Source organism: Camelina sativa, chromosome 13, assembly GCF_000633955.1.
Source record: "Camelina sativa cultivar DH55 chromosome 13, Cs, whole genome shotgun sequence".
Lineage (NCBI taxonomy): Eukaryota > Viridiplantae > Streptophyta > Magnoliopsida > Brassicales > Brassicaceae > Camelina > Camelina sativa.
The window spans coordinates 14,077,830-14,097,114 of record NC_025697.1 but is presented as its reverse complement, the minus strand read 5'-3'; the positions used below and the strand labels follow the sequence as shown (position 1 = coordinate 14,097,114).

Here is a 19,285-nt window from a genome sequence, read left to right as displayed (position 1 = left end):
TCTTGTAAATGAAAAGGGATGCATCAGCAAGAGAAGCTTTGAACTCGGATTGAAGAAGGAATGTACGTAGTTCTTGATACCACGCCCTTGGTGCTTGCTTAAGACCGTATAGTGACTTGCGAAGCCGGCACACATGATGTGGTCTATCCTTATCAATGAATCCCGGTGGCTGAGTGACATAGACCTCATCATGTAGCGTTCCTTGTAAGAACGCGTTGTTTATATCAACTTGATTGATTTCCCAATTCCGCTTGACCGCCACTTCAAGGACTGCTCGTATTGTGGTTGATTTGATTACGGGACTGAACGTCTCTGAGTAATCGAGACCATACCGTTGGTTGAAACCGCGAGCCACCAAACGAGCCTTGTACCTATCAATAGAGCCATCAGGGCAATATTTTAGGGTGAAAATCCACTTACAAGAGATCACGTTCTTGGCTGTGCTAGGATCGGACATGTCCCAAGTATGATTCCGCATCTGAGCATTGTATTCTTCCATCATTGCATTGCGCCAATTGGGGTCTTTTAGGGCTTGTGCGACGGTTGTTGGTATTGTCGGAGGTTTGGAGGTGTGGAGACTAAACTTTTGTTTTGGCTTTTTGATATGGTTTTTGGCTCTTGTTTTCATGGGGTGGAGATTCTGAGGGGCTGGGGTCTTCACTCGAGTTTGTAGACATGACTACGAGAGACGTGTGCAGCAGCAAGGCTTATGTGAGAAGAAAGGAGAAAGAAGGAGAGGAGAAGAGAAGCGGCGAGAGGAAAAATTTAGGGTTTTAGGTCTCAGGAAATTACTGCTCTGATACCATGTGGGAAAATGAATAAATCATCTTATTGAGAGAATATGATACAGTATATATAGTCATGTACATAAGGGTTTTAGCACTATCTAATTATATTTATGACCCTATTCTATGTCTCTCCTTTACATTATCCACTTTGATCAGTTTGCGGAATGGAGGAATCAGACTCTGTCGTCTTTTGCTGATCCAAAGATGTTCTCTTATTACAACTGAATTAGGTCTTTGACTAGGTCAACGTTTTTTTTTGTTTTTTATTATATAGGATTATGAAGTTAGTTTATGAGTTTAACTCTGTTAGCAAAAAGTCTCTTCTTGTGGCCTATTTAGGGTTTGTTAGAAGTCGACAATTTTTGTTATCATCCTTTGAATTGTATGTTTTCCTAAGTATGAATACTAAAATAAATATCAAAGTTGGTTTGGTAAATCAGAGAGTTAAACGTTTGCCCTTTTATTATTCCTTAAAACAAAACACTCTGCAATTGCCAACACTATTCTAGGTAGCCCAGTGTAGGATTATGTATGCGCCATTTTATTTCAAAAGCATATTGATCTTTATAGTTGCTTTACAAAATCACAAGGATTCTTTGTAATTTTTCTCCCATTTTTGCTACATTTGATTGTTCAAGTAATTATTAAAATTAAAGTACATATGCATACACATACTTTTAATATCCAAAAGAAGATTGTATAATAAGGAATCCTTCTTTGTACACTCAATGCAACAAATTTGAGATTTTATCATAATGACACAATAAGAGTGGCCAAAACAGAGAAAGCTCTCGCAATATACAAATAACAAATCTTTTTGTCTCCTTCCTTTAAAAACTCTTTACAAAACTGGTGAGAAAACATGTTCATGTGCCTAAACTCAGTCTGCGTTTCCCATCTCTGGTTGGTCGCTGCGGCTGCGAATTTACTGTGTTAGGAAGTCTCTTGCTTGGTGCTGGGATCAGCGATGGAATTAAGCTTCTGTCACAAGCAAAAAAAAAGACAAAAGCTCCCAATTAAATCGATAAAATTAGCTGCAAACACTTGTAAAATTATATATATTTTTTTACCTAGTTTCTGAGAGTTTGGCAGTTCTTGGCTGAATTTTCTTTGGTTTGGGGTTTGCTGAGTTTTGGACATTAGAAACTCTGGGAACATTCACTTGAACGCTCAATCGCCACAGCAAATCGGAATCTGAGCAATCGCTTGCTGTGGCTTCATCAGATTCGTTATCCGTAATACTCTGCACTTCGAAATCTTGTTTCCCACCATTTCTGTCGTTTGAAAGATCAAGATTAAGAAGATGAAGAGTTACATACAGTAAAGTATAAAATGTAATGTGAGTTACTTACAGTGAATGTTGTTGAGGGACCATTGACTGGTAAAACTGCTCAGCAGAATTCGGATTATGATCTTGAATTAGTTCTTCGTGCTTATCGATCCACTCCCCTGACTTAGATTCTCTATCCTCGAGTGATTGCCTCGGCCAAGCCGGAGAAGAAGATTTCATAAGCTCATGGATATCTAAGCTGTGTCTTCTTGAAGATGCAGTAGAGTCGCTAAAAGCCTGCATATGTTTCACAGGGTATATTACATTTATACACAAATGACATAAATTTATAAATTCTAGTTAGTTTAAATCAGCAGCATTTGTTGCTCATGAAAGAAGGCAGAGCATACCTCTGGTCCACTTAGATCCATGATCTGGGGCTTACTGTTGCTTGATGTGTTTCCCATAGTAGGTAATTTGGGTCGAATAGTAGGAGTTTCAAGTGATCTTCTTCTCGATATTCTCTCACGGTTGGTTGGTATAGTGGTTGGTTGTGCATCATTACCATTTCCTTTCCTCACTAGAGCCATCTTAAGATTAGCAATCTAAGAACCCCCAAGAACAGTAGCAGATTAGTGATATGATATACACTTATGGCGAGAATGAACGAAAACAGCAAATGAGTATGTAGGACAACCACATTCTAGTCATGGTGTATGGTTTACGAACCTGTTCTTTAAGCTCCTTAACCTCTGAGTTATCTTTGTTCACACGAGCAGCGCCTAGCTCAACACTTCCCACTCGTTCAGCAAACTTCAGAGTGCTAATAGTTTCTCCGAGAGTGTCAGCTTCTGGACTTATGTGGACAAACATAAGCGTCTTGGCTGATCCTCCTGATAATGTAGAAAATTTGTTGTATAAGATTCAAGTCCATGTACAGACACAAAATGCAACAAGGTAAGATGGTTTCGAGAATTTCACCGAGGGAGTCCTGCAGAAGCTGAGTGAGTTTACTATTTCTGTAAGGCACATGAGAAGTCTTCTGGGAAAGCGAGGAGATGACATCTCCAAGAGCCGAGAGGGATTTGTTGATGTGCTGAGCCTCCTTCAGTCTGTCTCCAGTCACCTCAGACTTGTCTACTCTCTCACTCCCTGCAAGATCAACCAGATGCATAGAACCATGTAGGATAGTACCAGATGTGAGGTCTCTGCCTTGAACATGAACAGTTACACAACTGCCAAAGAAAAGAAAAATTGGAGTTAGAACGAATTATGCAAGAGAGTACTCATAATAAAATAGAAGAATATAAAGCACAACAAACCTGTGGGATCGACTACTTCTATCATTCATAGCTGTAGAGCTCACTGCACGGTTCGTTTGTCCCAGATCCATCAGATGTATAACGTCATCCGTCGATGAGACAGGCACTAAACTTGCTTCCGGCACATTAATTCCATTTTGAGAGTTGTTTCTGATCTCTAACGTAATCAAGAATTAAGGAACAAACAAAATCGAAGTATCTCAGAGTTTCTAAAAGATGAAGACAACAGTCAAACCTATATTATTAACACAAAGGATATCTTTTAGTCTGGCCATCAGTTGCAAGAAGATCTCTGACTTGCTCGTTGTAAATCTCCAGCATCTGAACTGAAATTTCGTAGCTGGTCGTGTCTTTTCTTTGATTTGATAGAAGAAACAGATCTGCCAGTGCCCTGTAGTTTACACCTAGGCTTTCTTCAGTCAGCTCCTTAGGCCCTGTCTAGAGTAGTTAGGAAAATTAGGAATTTGGTGTTGTATAAAGACAAACTAAAGCCATAATATCAAATCAAAACAATCTAGTCATCTTAAAAAGATTGGAAAGACAAGTAAAGTAGTTCTAACCATGGTAAAAGTTTTCCCTGACCCGGTTTGGCCATAAGCAAAGATGCAGACATTGTAGCCATCAAGAACTGACCGTACCAAAGGCTGCATGTCTGAAAACACTTCCTCTGAAGAACAATGGATCCATTCCCTAATGTTATATTCACAGCGAAACAAACTAAACATTACAGGGACATAAACTTCAAAGCCTTTCTAACCTTGTGTTGCAGAAGGACCAAAGACTTTGTTGAACATAAATGGTTTATTCCCTGCTTTCCCATACTTTGATGGCACTCTGATCGTGATGGTCCCTTCTTCTATGTGTTCCACAGCACTCAAGTCAGTTGGTTGCCCAGGCATGAAAGGCCTGACCCGGCAGTACACCCGTATGTTTCCTATACATTACCAAGTGTGAGGTACGCAGGTTATAGGAACTGTCTTTGTGATTCAAGATCCTGAAAGTATGAGTAACACAAATAAAGTTACCTTTTAGATCCTGCACTAGATTGTACAGTTTGCGGTTTTCTTCAAGAACCCTTTTGTATCCCGTGGCCGCATAAGCTAAACCATTTAAATGCTTGCCTGTGTGACCAAACCCAAAACGATGACTAATTAAATATTTACTGATTGAAAATTGAGGCCTCAACAAGAAGATAGCAAGAACATGATCTGAGTTGACACCTAGGTGAAAGAAATCTTCTTGATACTTCATCTGCAGTAACTGCATTCCCGCTTTTGTAGTGTTTAAGGTTTGCTTCAACTCCTGTAAACAAGAAAAACCAATGCTTAAATTCCCTTTTAACTTGTGATTGCTATACTGAGCATGGAAGATAGAATAAGAAACCACTTTCATGATATGGTTGTTAGATCCTCCAGTGCCATAGAAAATGGAACTTACCTGGATGTGTTTTTGTTGATTCCGAAGAATCTCTTGTTCTTCGTAATGTTCAAAATGTGTCCTTTGAAACTTTTCTTCTACAACCTGGGACGGACTGGTTTCTTCTGCTTCCTCATCTTCTCTTGCATCACACTGCTGAGACCGGACCACTGTCTCACAGGATGATACATCTTCTGGAATAGGTTTTGAACTTGGTTTCATCTGAACAAAATTGAAATCCAGTTTCAGTGCATCAATGAGCCAGATCAATCAAAACCTCAGACTGACTGTACGTGTTCACTCCAAAGAAAATAACAGTATAATTGACTTCACTTGCCCACACCATTTCATTGTGGATTGATAACCGCTGGTGGACTTCTTCCATAACTCTGTTCAATACAGACTCTACAACCTGAAAAGTAGGAAAAGAAGTTAGATTTCTCAATAAGTGTTTTCGAAATGGTGTCTAGTACTAGTCTTGCTAACAATTACTGAGCCTACGAATGGTGATAAATAAAGATCAGTTTTTTAATATGAAGCGTTTCAATTCATATTATACAGACCAATGCGAAGCTTTCATTAAGAAAGGGAACTGCAAAAAGAACTATAAAGGCAGAGTTTTTGAGTTGGTTACATTTGGAATATCGTCATGCTTTCTGTCTGCAATGAATGACCGAACAAGCCCATTTATGGATCTAGAATCTCCCTGCAAAAATTAAACAGTATAGTGAACAACCTCACACAATCCACTGCTATAGAAACAAACATTTCCACCATGCATGAATTTTATCCACTTACTTTGTCACAAAGATCTTGCCCAACATCAGGTTGATCAGTTCTTGAAATGGAACTCATGAAGGGCTCAGAATTTTTCCTCAGGAATGGTTTTCTCAAACCAAAGTTATTCTTCATGTTGGATCCATACCTCCATGGACCATTTTCACCTTTGAGTTTCCACTCACTGTAAGATTTCAGAGCAAGAATGCAGTTCACTATCCTTACAGACTTGCCTCCCTAGAAAAAAATAACAAATCAATCAAGAAAAAAAGCTACACATCTGTATCTTGTTAAATCAAACTAGTTTCTACATACCTTCTCCATATCTGAAGCCTCAAATGAAGGCAAACCCATATCCTCAATAGCAACTAAAAAGTTCCTGATGTTTTCAAAGTACTGGAAAGCTGAGAGTGCAGCTCCATCCGCAACATCATCAGGCGCTTCAACAACCTGTAAAGCAGAGCAAAAAGTTGAGCCTAATCCTTCATCTCCATCAACAGATACATCAACACCCATAAATAAAACTTTACCTTAGACACTGAGCCAGGATTAACTTTGTTAAGAACATTACAAAGAACAATCCCACTTCGCAACCCAAGCCTAAAATCTTCTTCAGAAGGCTCAGCTGGGAAATCTTTACCACTGGAAACTCCAACCATTTCTCTAAGCCACCCAGCAGCTTCATATCTTCTTATAGCTTTTTTTTACATAACCAGAAAAAAAATAATTATAAAACTTTCTTCAGACTAACAACAAAACCTAATTTTCATATAATTAAAAAAAAAAAAAACCTAATTTTCACCAAAATTAAAATTAAAAAAAAAAAAAAAAAGAATTGATCCAAGCTCATCAAAATAACTAGTTGAAACCCAGAATTGAACGATATTGAAAAGGATCTAAAATCTAACAAAAAAAAAAAAAAAAAGACTCACAAGATTCTTCAACTTTGCGGGAAACCAAACCGACGTCGCTTGATCGGGTACTATGCTGTTGAAGAACATCTTCAACGATCGATACTACGGAGAAGGATAGATCATTGTTGTTCATCTCCGCCGCCATCGACACAAAGAGAGAGAGAGAGAGATTTGGTGAATTTTGTTTTGTTTTTTGTTTTATGAGATACAGAGAATTTTCCGGTGGTGTGTGTTTGTTTATAAAAGGATGAAGAAGAAAGCAACGGGAGGAAGAGGAAGAAGAAGCGAGAAAAAAGGTGTTTTGAAATGCAATATTTTTCCCTCACTTTCTCTCTTCTCTCTCTCTCGTGAGATTTGGCAAAGGTGGCGAAATACGCTCCGAACCTGACTCCAAACGTCCCAGCTTCGTTTCATTATTATAATTTAATTTCTTTCTTCTTCGGCTATTATGTAATTCTCTTTTTTTTTGTTTGATAATATAATTTACAAACCAATAAATACAATAATTTGGAGTCAGAAACATGCTGTTATATTGGTATATATATAATTTTTGAATCAGAAACATGCTGGCATACACAAAAAGTTTTCAGTTCACAAAAGCAAACATCAATTTCTGAACCTCCCACATTTTTTTTTCTCTTTTTTCAACTTTTTAGAACTAAAAATCAGTTTTCCACTATTTAACTACATGTCATCTCCCCATAAATCGACAAAATTTTGTTTTCTTTTTTTCACTCATGATCTCTGAATAGATAATGGTGTTAAAATTTAAGCTAGTTGGGGATAATATAATCTTATTATCATCCTCTCTTTTAGAAAAATAAATAATCATTGTCTCTTTATTGACATTGAAGATACAGAAATCTAAGTACCAACTTTTAGAAATGAACAGGAGCCTTTCGCCGAACACAGTGAACACACCAACCTGTAAAAGTATAGCTTTGCTTAGCCTTAGATATAGTATGCAGGTAAAGTATTAATGAGTGTGTATGGTACGTGTGTGTATGATTTTGGGTGGTCCAATTCAATGGATCTTAATAATAATCAATTGATTATTGCCTCTGAAATGGGACCGTTTATTACTAAATTTGTAACAATTAGGACACTTACGTGATAGTTTTAAATAGTTGAGGCAGTTATTAGCTTTTTGGGGAAGAACTTTTTTTTAATAAAGTTGTTTAAAACTTCTAAGTGGACGAAATCATATCATTTTGCTTCCTAATTAGTAGGAAACACAGACCAAACATCCCTTGCACTAATGACATGTTTATCTCTGTTTAGATATCTAACGGTGTTACTTATTAGTCTATGAATTATGATATGAATACACCATGAATCCAAACATATATAACATTAATGTAAGTTTATATCAGTAATTTAGTTTAAAACTTCTAAAATCTATTGTTATCCAGCTAATAGTTTGATGTTCAATGTTATCAAAGTTAAAAGCACATTTTCTGCATATCGAGATATTTAAAATGAAATTTAAAACTTATAAAATCTAGTGTTATCAACTAAATAATTAAACATTTTATTGATATTCGGCGTTATCGAAGTTAAAAGAATTATAAAACATTTGCATACCCAAATACTTTTTAAAAAAAGTACATTTGAATATTGAAAAATTATAATGGATTTTAATATATTTTTATAAATAAAATAAAATATCCAATTTTCAAAATGTTATCATTAAAGTTAGAAATTTTTAAAAATTGAAACCTATAGCATCTACTTTTAATTATTAATCCTACTACTTCTTCTTCTTTTCTTGTCAAAAACTACTCATAAACTAATTGAGTGGTTTTATCAACTAATTCTCGGAAACAAAGAGGCTATACAAACAAAACCACATTAGTGAATCCTAACACAATCCCTTCTTTAAATTGTCAAATAAAATATATCGATATGAGATCAATACTATGTTATATAATGTATAGGGCTATTTGGATTGAAGTATACAGATAATAAGATATATAAAAAGCATAGATAATAACAATGCTTAACATAATTATTAAAGATCGGATAAATGGTAGACGACAAAAGAGGTTAAGGTGATAATGATTTGATGTACTTGAAAAAACACTTTTGATTTGGTAAGCCTTTGGACTGGGTCCTCAAGTGTCTACTTTATCAATGGGATTGGAACATTTTAAATAGCAAACAAGGTCTACTGTCTCTCCCGACCTAAACACTTCGGCCTTGAATAGATGTTGTGGTAACATAACAGCGATTGTAGTGATAGCAACCAAGTATCTTATCTTAATTGTTATAGTTGTAGATTATTGCTAGTAAGGTTATAGATTATTGGATTGTAAAATTTGCTATTTTCTACACTTATAATTGCTGGAAAAATAATAGATGGCCAGATGGGTCTTTAAAATCAATTAGTTGAATAATGTTTACAAAAAAAATGTGCTATATCAAGATCTTAGGTTCGATTGGACCTTTCAAATGAAGTGTGTTTCAAGGTTTCAAGTTCGACTTTTGCTATTGGGGAGAAGGACTAATTAACATTTTTTTTTTCGTAAAGGGGCTTGCAATTAGACTAATTAAAATGTTATAGTCTCTGATCCAAAGAAATTATGAGACTAAAAATGTGTCTAGACTTTAGAGGGAATAGGCCAATACTGCAATACACTACTCCTTTCATGTTTTCTAAAGAGTTTCTTATATCAATCGATCATATGATTTTAAAACTCACAAATCTATAAAAACTCTGTTGATTTTCTAATTTATGGGTATGAACAAGAAATCTATGGTTATGCTTCTTTCATTTTGGCATAACGTTTTGTGGGGTAATTTAGCTTTAATGCGGATACATGTCATTTAACTAGATTCGGCTACGTGTTTAAAAAGTGTCTACTAGATGTTATGTTGTCGTAGAGTCAGGAGATCAACAAATGCATATAAGTATATACAACTATATAAGAGCACTAAAAGTTTGATCAATATGGGAAACAAACGACTAAACAAATAAAGAACAACCATACAATAATTGGGCCTAGACTTATCGGCCCATGTTGAAAACACAAAAATTTATGCAGTTTCGAGAAAACAGCACGTTGTTAGAAACCAGGAACTTCACACGGCAGGATGTGTTAACATCAAATTATCCCACATCGCTCGGACCCAATGTAATGACTGGGGAAACAGGAGTATAAATAGAGAAGCAGATGGAACGAAAAAATTACTTACCTGGACGGGGTCAACTCGCGATCATGAAGACGAGTGGCCTAGGCTAGTGACCACATTGCACATATCGTGGGGTGCTAAGCTTAAGGTCTTCCCAAGAGGAAGAGCTTGCGTCATTATTTGTGGCAGAGGGGGTTTGCGTTCGCGCAGCCCCTACCATATGTAGTCCTAATCTTTTAATGCTTATTTGATCTTCATGACTTTTATTCTTCTTGTCAACGTAATTTGACAAGAAAAATGTTTTTTTTGTTGTTGTTCAGGACCAGAGTCCCACATCGGAAGCACATATAAAGTTGATGGGTATTGTGTGACTATAAAAGAAGGAGGCTCTCGTTATGTAAAAACCATCTTTGCGCTTGGGGCAATGACGCAGCTAATGAGGTTCTAACCGAGGCGCGTCTATTGCTGGTTGAAAACTATTTCCAAACCCCCTCCTAGGCCTTTGCTTGTCTTTGGCCTTCGAGAATTTCTGGAAGAGCTCCCTTCGGGGTAAAGCTCTACAATTCCTAGTATCAATCTTATATCTTTTAAAATGTTGGCTTATCTCCAATTTTAAAATGATGTGTGTATCGTCGTTTGCTAAACACAGTTTTTGCTTTTGCTTGCATTAAAAAGATCTAATAGTTTGTTAATGTGCACTTTATATTAAAACATACAAACTTGAAACAAAACACCAAAGTAAAATCTGGAGCAAACTGAAAAAGATCTCAAGTGCAAATATGATCATACATACATTTTTTTTTTTGACTTTTCTAAGACATACAGTCTACAGACACAATTCGAGTGTTTCATTAGAGCAAATATGTGTTTCATAAGTTAATTAATAGTACTCATTATCATGTCTCTCTTTAACATTATTCTGCTTATTCCCAAACCCTTTCCCCCCTCCCAACTCACTTGTTGCGATAAATAACACAACAAAGCCGTTACATTTTCCAATCGTTGAATGATCTAATCGTAGAGAGGTAATCGGAAATATGTCTCTTTATAAGTTGTCGTCAAGAATCATAGAGCTCAGAATCCCTTGAACGAACTCGCTCTGTTTCAACTTCTCTCTGTGATCCTCTGCTGAAAGAGACTGCTTCTCAACATTCCTATAAAATTTTGGACCAAGAAAAGAATCATCAGAGAAACTTCTACGGTTTGTGTTTCCCACAACAACAAAAAATATCACAAGAGCTTTAGGTTAGTGGTAAAACAAGGGATCAACAAAACTTCATGAAGGCTCATCAAAATTAAGTTTGTGGGATTATGCAATGACTAAGCATCTAGATTCTAGATGTTAGGCATAATCTCCACAACTTACTAGAAACGTAAGATTTCAACTAACAAGAATGGTAAAGAAAAGGGCTATCACAATAGCATTATGCTTTTGGTAATAAGGAATCAACTAAGTTCTATGAAGGCTCATAAAAACTATGTTTGTGAGATTTCATTGATATCCAAATTATGAAATTTTACTACAAAATGGCAAAGAAAAGGGCAAATCACAAGAGCTTTATGCTTATGGTAATAAAGGATCGACTAAACTCTATGAAGGTTCATTCGCAGATTTGTAATCATAATGAGAATGAGGAAGCATACCTTTCAGGCAAACTCTGGTTCGATATTTTCTTGGCAGAACTTGTTTCTGCACATAGACTTGACTCAGAAATGAAAAAGTCATCAGCCATTGGTGAAATGAACGAAGACAGCAAAGGATCAGCAGCTATACTGGCAGAAGAAGAAGGTACCGCACGCGACGATCCTTGAAATAGGCTCTGAAAATTTCCATCAGGAAACTCCCTCTTCAAGATTGATAGCATGGACTGAGCCCCACCTCTTCTTGTTTTTCTTTTCCGTGTCACGTAATATTTCGTTAAGGAAATGAAAACACAACTCTTTAGACAAATCACAAAAGTAACTGATCGTTAAAACTAGTTGAAGGAAGAAGAAAAAAAAGGATATCTTGAACATATTTGCATGTTGAAGTGTTATATGAGCAATCATATCAGAGCTCACTTTCACCGCACAAACGGGACATACCTACAATGAAAAATATGTCACGTCTCCATGATTTAAACGCTGAATCGAAAACACATCTACTTGATTTATTCTGTGAGGCACACTGAGTGGCAATTCCAATCCTATTACGATGAAATTCTAATCTTACATCCAAGATGAGAAACGACTAACAAACCCAATCTACCAAGAATCATGTGAATATGTGATGAAACAATAAATAGACTTTGGTAACTGTTTAGTATTGAGGTAATAGTTACCCCATTTTTGGCGTCCATAGGATGATCTTCATCAATGTGGCAGCAAAGAGACACGATATCAAAATAGTCTGAGCAGAAGGGGCAAGCATACTCCTCCCTGAAGTCATCTTCTCCCTCTATCTCCTCAAATCCCAAGAAATTGTCTGCGTTTTAGAAAGATAAAAACAAGAAAAGTCCTAGTCAAATACCACAAAACAACGATGCAAAGAGCACATTCTGAAATGCTACAAGTACAAAAAAAATAAAATGGGAATACTAAAAACGCGTTCCATTTCCATCCTCTTAGTTACAAAATACAAAATGTAAGAAATGGGGTTTAAAAGGAACATCAAGATCATGATAAAACTTTCCTGGCAAAGATGTTTACGTTTGAGATGAAAAAAACTAAGCTTGGAAAACGTTTTACCCAACAAGAAAGTTTTTGTATATTCTTCTTGTTGGTCAAACAAGAATCATCAAGATTCAAGATTCCAACTTTAAGACAAGTTGACGATACCAAAAAACCAAAACACAAACTCTTCGTATAAACAAAACACACACGCTTAATCAATCCTTCAAAGCCCCACACAGATGAGTAAAATGCCTCAAAAGACAGAAACTTCTTTTTTATAATTTCTTTCTTTCCATCCTCTACCATTTCAACATCATCAACAAAAATCTCCGTTTCGATATTCAGACCAAACACATCAAGTCTTTGTTTCATTTTGTAGGAAAATAAGTCAGCAAAAAAGAACAGTAACAAATGTCAATCTCTCTCATTCAACCTCAACCTCGAGATCCTTATCGATCAAATTAAAAGAAAACAAATTGAGCACTAGAATCATTGGTTTCGGCATTAAACATATAGACATTAAATTTTAAGAAGACAACCAAATCAAATCTCAAATCAAGATTAATTGACAAAGAACATATCCAAATTCTTTTTTTCTTTTTTTTTTTCAACTCACCAGATCGAGATAAGAAATCGAGCTGATATCTTCTTGAAGCCGATGCGAGACGATCACTCCAAGAATCAGAATCCATTTCCTCTTTTTTATTTCTCTACAAAAACTATTACAAAATACAAATCGGGATAAAGAAAACACAGATATTCCGATTCAAGAATCAAAATATTCCGGCGAAATGCAAAGACGGAGACGACGACGACGACGATTCTGCGTTTTGTTGTTTCTTCTTTAAATGGCTTTTCTTTGTTTTTAATTCTTTGGATAGAGAAAGAGAGAGAGTGAGAGAGACATTAGGACGAGATGAGTTTATATTACATTTACAACTCTTTGTTTTTTAATTACGAAAAAAAAAAACTTAATTACCTTTTTTAAAATCTCTCGCTTTCAGCAGCTCGCACGAATGCATGCCGTTTTAATCCTTTTTACCCGCCGTGTATTTCCAATTTGAAATATGGAAACGTCATGCTGTTAACTATACACTTACGTGTTATTCGTTTACTTTTTGGTAAGTTGGTGTGATACAATTAGAGAAGAACTAAACAGAGATTTTTTAATTAATTTTGGGAAAATAATAGTTGAAAACCTCATCGGAAAAGTTTTGTTGATCACGCCGGTCGCCGTCGGTGTCCCAATTTAGGCGCCACAATTCGTGTTTTTATTTATTCTCTTGCTCGATGATGAAGCCGCGATCGTGGTCAGATCTATAGCTTTTCAAATCGGAGACGAAGCTCTGATCATCTCTAATTGCTTAATTTCGAAATTTGGATGTTTAAATTGAGATTCTAGGGATTTCGATTCTAATTTGGCAATCAATCATGGCGACGAGGAATCGTACGTTGTTGTTCAGGAAGTATAGGAACTCTCTGAGGAGCGTTCGAGCTCCATTGTCGTCATCATCTTCATTGACGGGAACACGATCCGGCGTTGGTCCAGTTATAGAGATGGCGAGCACATCTTTAATGAATCCGAATCGCTCTTACGCTCCTGTTAGTACCGAAGATCCTGGGAATTCGAGGTACTCTTTTGCCGGTGAAAATGTTTAAGTAATTGATCAGTTAGGGTTTTGCTAATCGTATGTTAAGCTTAGATGCTTGAGCTTGAGGATCACAGAGCTGGTTCATTAGTAGTTTACGGAGCTTTTTTTTTTTTCTTACTTGTATCTCAGTAAAGGTGCGATAACAGTGGGATTACCACCAGCTTGGGTTGATGTCTCTGAAGAGATCTCTGTGAACATACAGCGTGCGAGGACTAAAATGGCTGAGTTGGGAAAGGCTCATGCCAAGGCGTTAATGCCGTCGTTTGGAGATGGTAAAGAAGATCAACATAATATTGAGTCTTTGACACAAGAGATCACTTTTCTATTGAAAAAGTCTGAGAAGCAACTTCAGAGGCTTTCTGCAGCTGGACCTTCTGAAGATTCTAATGTTAGGAAAAACGTGCAGGTAGTCTTTGACTTGATGGGCACTGACATACATATGTTTAAAGGGTTTGCCTCTTTTTTTTGGGCAACATTGTTATAGCCATCTGAGCTTAATTCTTTTGTGTTGTTATATAAACAGCGATCTCTTGCCACTGATCTCCAACTTCTTTCTATGGAGCTCCGCAAGAAACAATCAACCTATTTGAAACGCTTGAGACAGCAAAAAGAGGTATGATGCTAGTAGCTATTTAGTTGTAACTATTAACGTTCTGGTCAATTCTGATGCCAGAAACGTTGTGATGTTGCAATTTATTGTTTGTCGGAGTTTTTGTTTGTGTTTCGTCGATGCTGCAACCTAATAAAACTTTTTTACATGGATGATAGATTCTTTTGAGACTTGTATATTTTCAAATTATGGGACAATTATATAATTATGTCCTCTCAAGAAGCTTTGTTTGACTTGAAATGTATTATCATTTATCAGGATGGGGTAGATTTAGAGATGAATCTGAGCAGAAACAGATATAGACCTGAAGAAGATGATTTTGGCGATATGGTTTGACTCCTTTATTTGTTTCATTCTTTCGATTCATAGCCATCCGTTTCTTATGTACTTCTTTATTGATGAAATATATTCTCCAATTCTTTTTAGTTAAATGAGCATCAGATGTCTAAGATTAAAAAAAGCGAGGAAGTATCCGTAGAGAGGGAGAAAGAGATACAACAGGCTAGTGCTTTAGTCTGTGTTCGTTGTTGTTATTTGCTCACCGATGGTTTTTTTTCTTATACAATCAAGCATAATCTATTTTCTTGTTCTTGTTCTGTATCATTGTCCAGGTTGTAGAATCAGTAAACGACCTTGCTCAAATCATGAAAGATCTTTCTGCACTTGTGATAGATCAGGTAAAACTACTTGAGCCCATGTTCTCTTTGTCTTGCTCTTGAGTCTACTTCCTTTGGAAAACAAACTCAAAACAACCGGTTTCGCTGCAGGGTACAATAGTTGATCGGATAGACTATAATATTGAAAACGTCGCTACTACTGTTGAAGATGGCCTCAAACAACTGCAGAAGGTAAAATTGTGTACTCTCTTCAACATTAATGGCCAATCATATGGTTGTCCCAAATTTAATTAAAAGCAAAGTGCATAAAACTTCACAGGCAGAGCGAACACAGAGACATGGAGGGATGGTGAAGTGTGCGTCTGTGCTTGTCATCCTCTGTTTCATCATGCTGTTACTCTTAATTCTTAAGGAAATATTCTTGTGATCGGAACAACTTCTCTTTCACAGAAGAGCTAAGTTCCGTGGACCGTCATCCCTGGTCTGGTTAGATCAATAAGAAAAGTTTGATCCGTAATTCTTTCATTCTTTAGACCCTGACATCGTATATTTTCTTCTTGCGGTTGTTTCTGTACGGATATGAAAACAGTGTCCGAGATGTTATTAAGAAACGAAAAAAAAAGAAGAAAAAAAGAGACAGTTTATGTTCTTCCTTGATGCCTGATGGCGTTGGTTTCGACTTCTTTTGCATTTGCATTTACATTACTGAAGATCCTTTGCAGAGTAGTGACCATGGTCAAGGTCATAATTTGATGGGTTATCAACAATAAGAAAACAAGTCAAATTCCACATTTTCCCAAATGTTACCTTAGCTCTATAATTTTAACTGCATCGCCAACGGATTTAGTACCTAACTCAAATTACAAAAAAAAAATTGTAGTTAAAAGAAAACTTCATCAATTAAATTAAAAGAGGGTTAGTACTTTAGTAGATAACCCATAAACACAAGTTAAGTAGAGTTGTATAAACATGTGTGTATGTTACTTTCTTAAATGACACTTCCCTCTCTCTCTCTCTCTCAGGGGTCAAATTCTCAGTGACTCTCATACACAACATTTTTATTTTGTTTATTTCTAAAGAGAATCTCAGAAGATATCTAATTCTATCCTCTCTGATGTCAGAGCATTGCAACTCTCGGCACTTCTCATGGCTGATGAAATCTTGTTTACCAAATCCCTCCGACGCCAAATCACTCGTTCCGATTCACCAACCGTCGGCGAATCTTTCTACAACGATAGCTTCTCTACCTGACGATTTGCTCCTCGAATGTATCTCCAGAGTCCCTTCCTCTTCGATNCCAAATTTAATTAAAAGCAAAGTGCATAAAACTTCACAGGCAGAGCGAACACAGAGACATGGAGGGATGGTGAAGTGTGCGTCTGTGCTTGTCATCCTCTGTTTCATCATGCTGTTACTCTTAATTCTTAAGGAAATATTCTTGTGATCGGAACAACTTCTCTTTCACAGAAGAGCTAAGTTCCGTGGACCGTCATCCCTGGTCTGGNCGGTGGTTCGGAAGTCGCGGCCGCGGTTGAAGAGTACGATCCTGAGTTGAATCGGTGGGAAGTTGTGACTCAATCGGCGAGGAAGAGATACGGTTGCATCGGAGCAGCTGTTGACGGAGTTTTTTATGTCATCGGTGGTTTGAAAATTGGGAATGAGACTTCACGCGCGGTTGCGGCGCGTGCTTACGCTAGCTCTATGGATCTTTTCGATGTGGAATCGCGTCAGTGGTTGAGGAGTCGTTCCGTTCCTGGCGGTGGATGTGTTGTGGCGGCGTGTGCGGCGGTTGGATATGTGTACGTGTTAAGCAGCCACGCCGTGGAGCTTTCGTTCTGGCGATTTGACGCGCGTCGTCGCGGCGGTAACAGCGGGTTCGGAGAATGGCGGAGGCTGAAAAGTCCGCCGTTGCCGGCTCAAGTGCGGTTAGACGGAACGGTGAGGTTTAGCTGTGTTGGAGTGGAAGATAAAGTGGCGGTGGTACAGGTGGTGGGATGCATTGACGATTTGCTCCGGCGAAGTGGGAGGAGTGAGCGAGGGCTGAGAGAGAGCCTTGTGTTGATGTACGATACGGTGGATGGAGAGTGGAGAAGAGCGGCGGATCTACCGGAGATGATTACACGCGCCGCATGTGCGTGTGTGGAGTGGTAAGAGTGGAGACAACGGCGCAGGATTAATAAGGCTAACGTACGCGGGATATATTAAAGTGGACAAAAACAAACTCATTATTGGATTGGTGCACATGTTTACTCATGAAAAGCATACAGCGTCTTGGGCTCTCAGTGACCTTATTGGCTCTTTTGCTTTCCCAATAGAGAGAAACAAAACTTTTTATCTCTTTGGATTTGAACTTTAGATTAATTGTGTGTATTCTTAATTTTAATTTGGAGAGAGAGTAATCAATTACTACTACATTAACAAATTAAATTCACAAAACAATTATTTATGATGTTGTTTTCAAATCAGGACATATGTTTCAGCTTGTTGGACTATGTTCTCCTTAGAACCCAAATGCACAAGAAAAATGTGTAACTATGAAGAAATAAACAAGTCAATCCCTTCTGACCAAAGAGAAAGCATAAATTTGATTTTGTTGAATGTTCATCCCATTTCAAAGCTTCACACAGTATGATCTTGATAGTGATAAGTCAGTCATGCTTCTAGATGCCGGATTCTGAGTGAAAAGAAACATGATTCAAAAGATGACATAAAGGAAACAATACCTATACACTATGTGTAAACTGTTCCTTCCACACACCATTGATTGATACCTCTGGATTCCTTTTGACAAAGTTAAACAACTAATCTTTCTTACAAGGATTGTGGTTTTGGGTCCTGTATAAAAAGTTACATCTTTTTATTTAGGTTGATTGATTTTAGAATCAAATTAAATAATTGGTTACATAATTGCAGAGAATACATTTGATAATAGAATGAGAGATGAATATCCCAAAAGAAGCTTAGCTAGCTGTCTAAAAATGTCTCAGGCCTTCTTGTTCTTGGCCATGGCAGTCGCGATATCGGATGCAGTGTGAGAGCGGAGAACGAGATCAGAAACGGAGAGCTTGAGATCAATGGTGAGTTTCTGGAACACCTGAGATAGGAGTAAAACATCTGACATGGCTCTGTGAGCGTCACCATCCCTTGTAAGACTATAGTGTTCTGCAAGAACTTCTAATCCTGCTTTTGGCTTTACTGTTGGGTCTGCAAGAAAACATGTTTGTTCTCTTTAGGTTTAGAGTATTCAGTTTAACCAACTAAGATACAAAACAAGACCATACAGGCTTTATTATATGCATCTCAGTGAAATAGAAGCAAAGGGATTTTAGGTATGTTACCTATAATTTTCATGTGCTCTCTGCCGAGTGGGAGCGAGTCGAGTAACAACCAATTATGAGGAATCTCGAAAGAACAACGGTTAAACTCATTGATCAAAAACTGGAAGTCAAATGACTTTCCATTGTGTGCAACTAACATCACATAGCCTCCAGGCTTCTGTCGACTCTCAACATACCGCAGAAATATGGGTATCAGGTCTTCCATCCTACAACGCAAAACGTTCATTAGTTTGATCCAATGGAAGCCACACAAGCATATAAACAAAACTAATCACACAAATTCAAAGAGTACTGAACTGGAAAAAATAACTCTACATGATGCCATTTTATCTACAGACAAATGGTATACCTTGGAACCTCGGGTCGACGAACCATATCATTCCTGATTCCGTGGATATGTGTGTTAGTTACAGGAACATATCCCGGGTTGACGAGAGTCTGAAATGTGCTGTTCTCACCACCAGCTAAATCCTGTGCTGCAATTTCAATTATCCGCTCCTTCGTTCTATTAAAGCCGGTTGTCTCAAGATCAGAGACTATAACCGTGAGGAGTTTAGGCAGATCTTTGTCTTGGGAAAGCCGTTGCTGAAGATTTCCAAAAGGCTGCTGCTGTATCTTGGTCCTGCTCTCTTCATCTATAATCCTGGTTACAGGAATTGTTCCTCCCAACACACTGCTCTTAGTGTTGTTGCTTCTACTACCTTGTGTAGTTGTACTCACGTTTCGTCTGACCCATCTGGCTTTACCATCAACCGAAGAAGCTCTAACATCAAGCAGCTTCAGGCTTGAGCTGTTCT

General features: G+C 37.3%; 6 protein-coding genes and 1 long non-coding RNA gene across 8 annotated transcripts in view; 4 read left to right on the top strand and 3 right to left on the bottom strand.

Moving 5' to 3' along the window:
- LOC104736720 (kinesin-like protein KIN-14G) lies at positions 1,588–6,858 on the bottom strand. The gene is made up of 19 exons (XM_010456768.1): positions 6,506–6,858; positions 6,104–6,270; positions 5,889–6,023; positions 5,595–5,810; positions 5,431–5,502; positions 5,140–5,208; positions 4,818–5,018; positions 4,601–4,682; positions 4,406–4,501; positions 4,138–4,314; positions 3,941–4,047; positions 3,640–3,818; positions 3,381–3,542; positions 3,040–3,293; positions 2,788–2,951; positions 2,469–2,663; positions 2,141–2,355; positions 1,859–2,062; positions 1,588–1,769 (listed from the first exon to the last, which is right to left on the bottom strand). Exons 1-19 carry the CDS (start codon positions 6,630–6,632, stop codon positions 1,655–1,657), a joined length of 2,937 nt encoding a protein of 978 aa, XP_010455070.1. The 5' UTR covers positions 6,633–6,858; the 3' UTR covers positions 1,588–1,654.
- On the top strand, positions 9,694–10,276 carry LOC104736719. The gene is made up of 2 exons (XR_759621.2): positions 9,694–9,841; positions 9,940–10,276. It is a non-coding gene; the product is annotated as an uncharacterized LOC104736719 (long non-coding RNA).
- On the bottom strand, positions 10,390–13,186 carry LOC104736718 (protein DEHYDRATION-INDUCED 19 homolog 6-like). Its single transcript, XM_010456767.2, has 5 exons — positions 12,888–13,186; positions 11,941–12,083; positions 11,627–11,704; positions 11,264–11,526; positions 10,390–10,773 (listed from the first exon to the last, which is right to left on the bottom strand). Exons 1-5 carry the CDS (start codon positions 12,961–12,963, stop codon positions 10,665–10,667), a joined length of 669 nt encoding a protein of 222 aa, XP_010455069.1. The 5' UTR covers positions 12,964–13,186; the 3' UTR covers positions 10,390–10,664.
- On the top strand, positions 13,414–15,800 carry LOC104736717 (syntaxin-41). Of its 2 annotated transcripts, none has more exons than XM_010456765.2 (8): positions 13,414–13,902; positions 14,053–14,329; positions 14,447–14,536; positions 14,792–14,863; positions 14,960–15,034; positions 15,145–15,210; positions 15,301–15,381; positions 15,470–15,800. In XM_010456765.2, the coding sequence occupies exons 1-8, from the start codon at positions 13,703–13,705 to the stop codon at positions 15,575–15,577; spliced, it is 969 nt and encodes a 322-aa protein (XP_010455067.1). In that variant the 5' UTR covers positions 13,414–13,702; the 3' UTR covers positions 15,578–15,800. The 2 variants fall into 2 exon arrangements, with proteins under 2 accessions (XP_010455067.1, XP_010455068.1); XM_010456766.2 differs by having other exon boundaries at positions 13,782–13,873.
- LOC104736715 (F-box/kelch-repeat protein At5g26960) overlaps positions 16,081–19,285 on the top strand; it is a 4,710-nt gene continuing 1,505 nt past the window's right edge. Inside the window, exon 1 of the mRNA XM_010456758.2 lies at positions 16,081–16,242. The gene's annotated coding sequence lies outside the window, so the exon portion shown is untranslated. The remainder of the gene's footprint in view (positions 16,243–19,285) is intronic.
- Positions 16,226–17,596, top strand: LOC104738233 (F-box/kelch-repeat protein At5g26960-like). The gene is made up of 2 exons (XM_010458440.2): positions 16,226–16,523; positions 16,628–17,596. The coding sequence occupies exons 1-2, from the start codon at positions 16,265–16,267 to the stop codon at positions 17,299–17,301; spliced, it is 933 nt and encodes a 310-aa protein (XP_010456742.2). The 5' UTR covers positions 16,226–16,264; the 3' UTR covers positions 17,302–17,596.
- Positions 17,899–19,283, bottom strand: LOC104738232 (exonuclease DPD1, chloroplastic/mitochondrial-like; the record flags this gene model as incomplete). The annotated part of the gene is made up of 3 exons (XM_010458439.1): positions 17,899–18,354; positions 18,489–18,694; positions 18,838–19,283. Coding segments are annotated over 3 exons (873 nt in total), but the record flags the coding sequence as incomplete, so codon positions are not given.

Coding starts and splice junctions, on each gene's coding strand:
- LOC104736720 (XM_010456768.1), bottom strand. CDS start 6,632: ATGGCGGCGGAGATGAACAACAATGATCTATCCTTCTCCGTAGTATCG. Junction 6,271..6,505: donor CCGCAAAGTTGAAGAATCTT/GTGAGTCTTTTT, acceptor TGTAAAAAAAAG/CTATAAGAAGATATGAAGCT. Junction 4,683..4,817: donor ATCAACAAAAACACATCCAG/GTAAGTTCCATT, acceptor TCTTGTTTACAG/GAGTTGAAGCAAACCTTAAA.
- LOC104736718 (XM_010456767.2), bottom strand. CDS start 12,963: ATGGATTCTGATTCTTGGAGTGATCGTCTCGCATCGGCTTCAAGAAGA. Junction 11,527..11,626: donor AACATGCAAATATGTTCAAG/ATATCCTTTTTT, acceptor ACGAAATATTAC/GTGACACGGAAAAGAAAAAC. Junction 10,774..11,263: donor AACCAGAGTTTGCCTGAAAG/GTATGCTTCCTC, acceptor AAAATTTTATAG/GAATGTTGAGAAGCAGTCTC.
- LOC104736717 (XM_010456765.2), top strand. CDS start 13,703: ATGGCGACGAGGAATCGTACGTTGTTGTTCAGGAAGTATAGGAACTCT. Junction 14,330..14,446: donor ATGTTAGGAAAAACGTGCAG/GTAGTCTTTGAC, acceptor TTATATAAACAG/CGATCTCTTGCCACTGATCT. Junction 14,864..14,959: donor AAGATGATTTTGGCGATATG/GTTTGACTCCTT, acceptor AATTCTTTTTAG/TTAAATGAGCATCAGATGTC.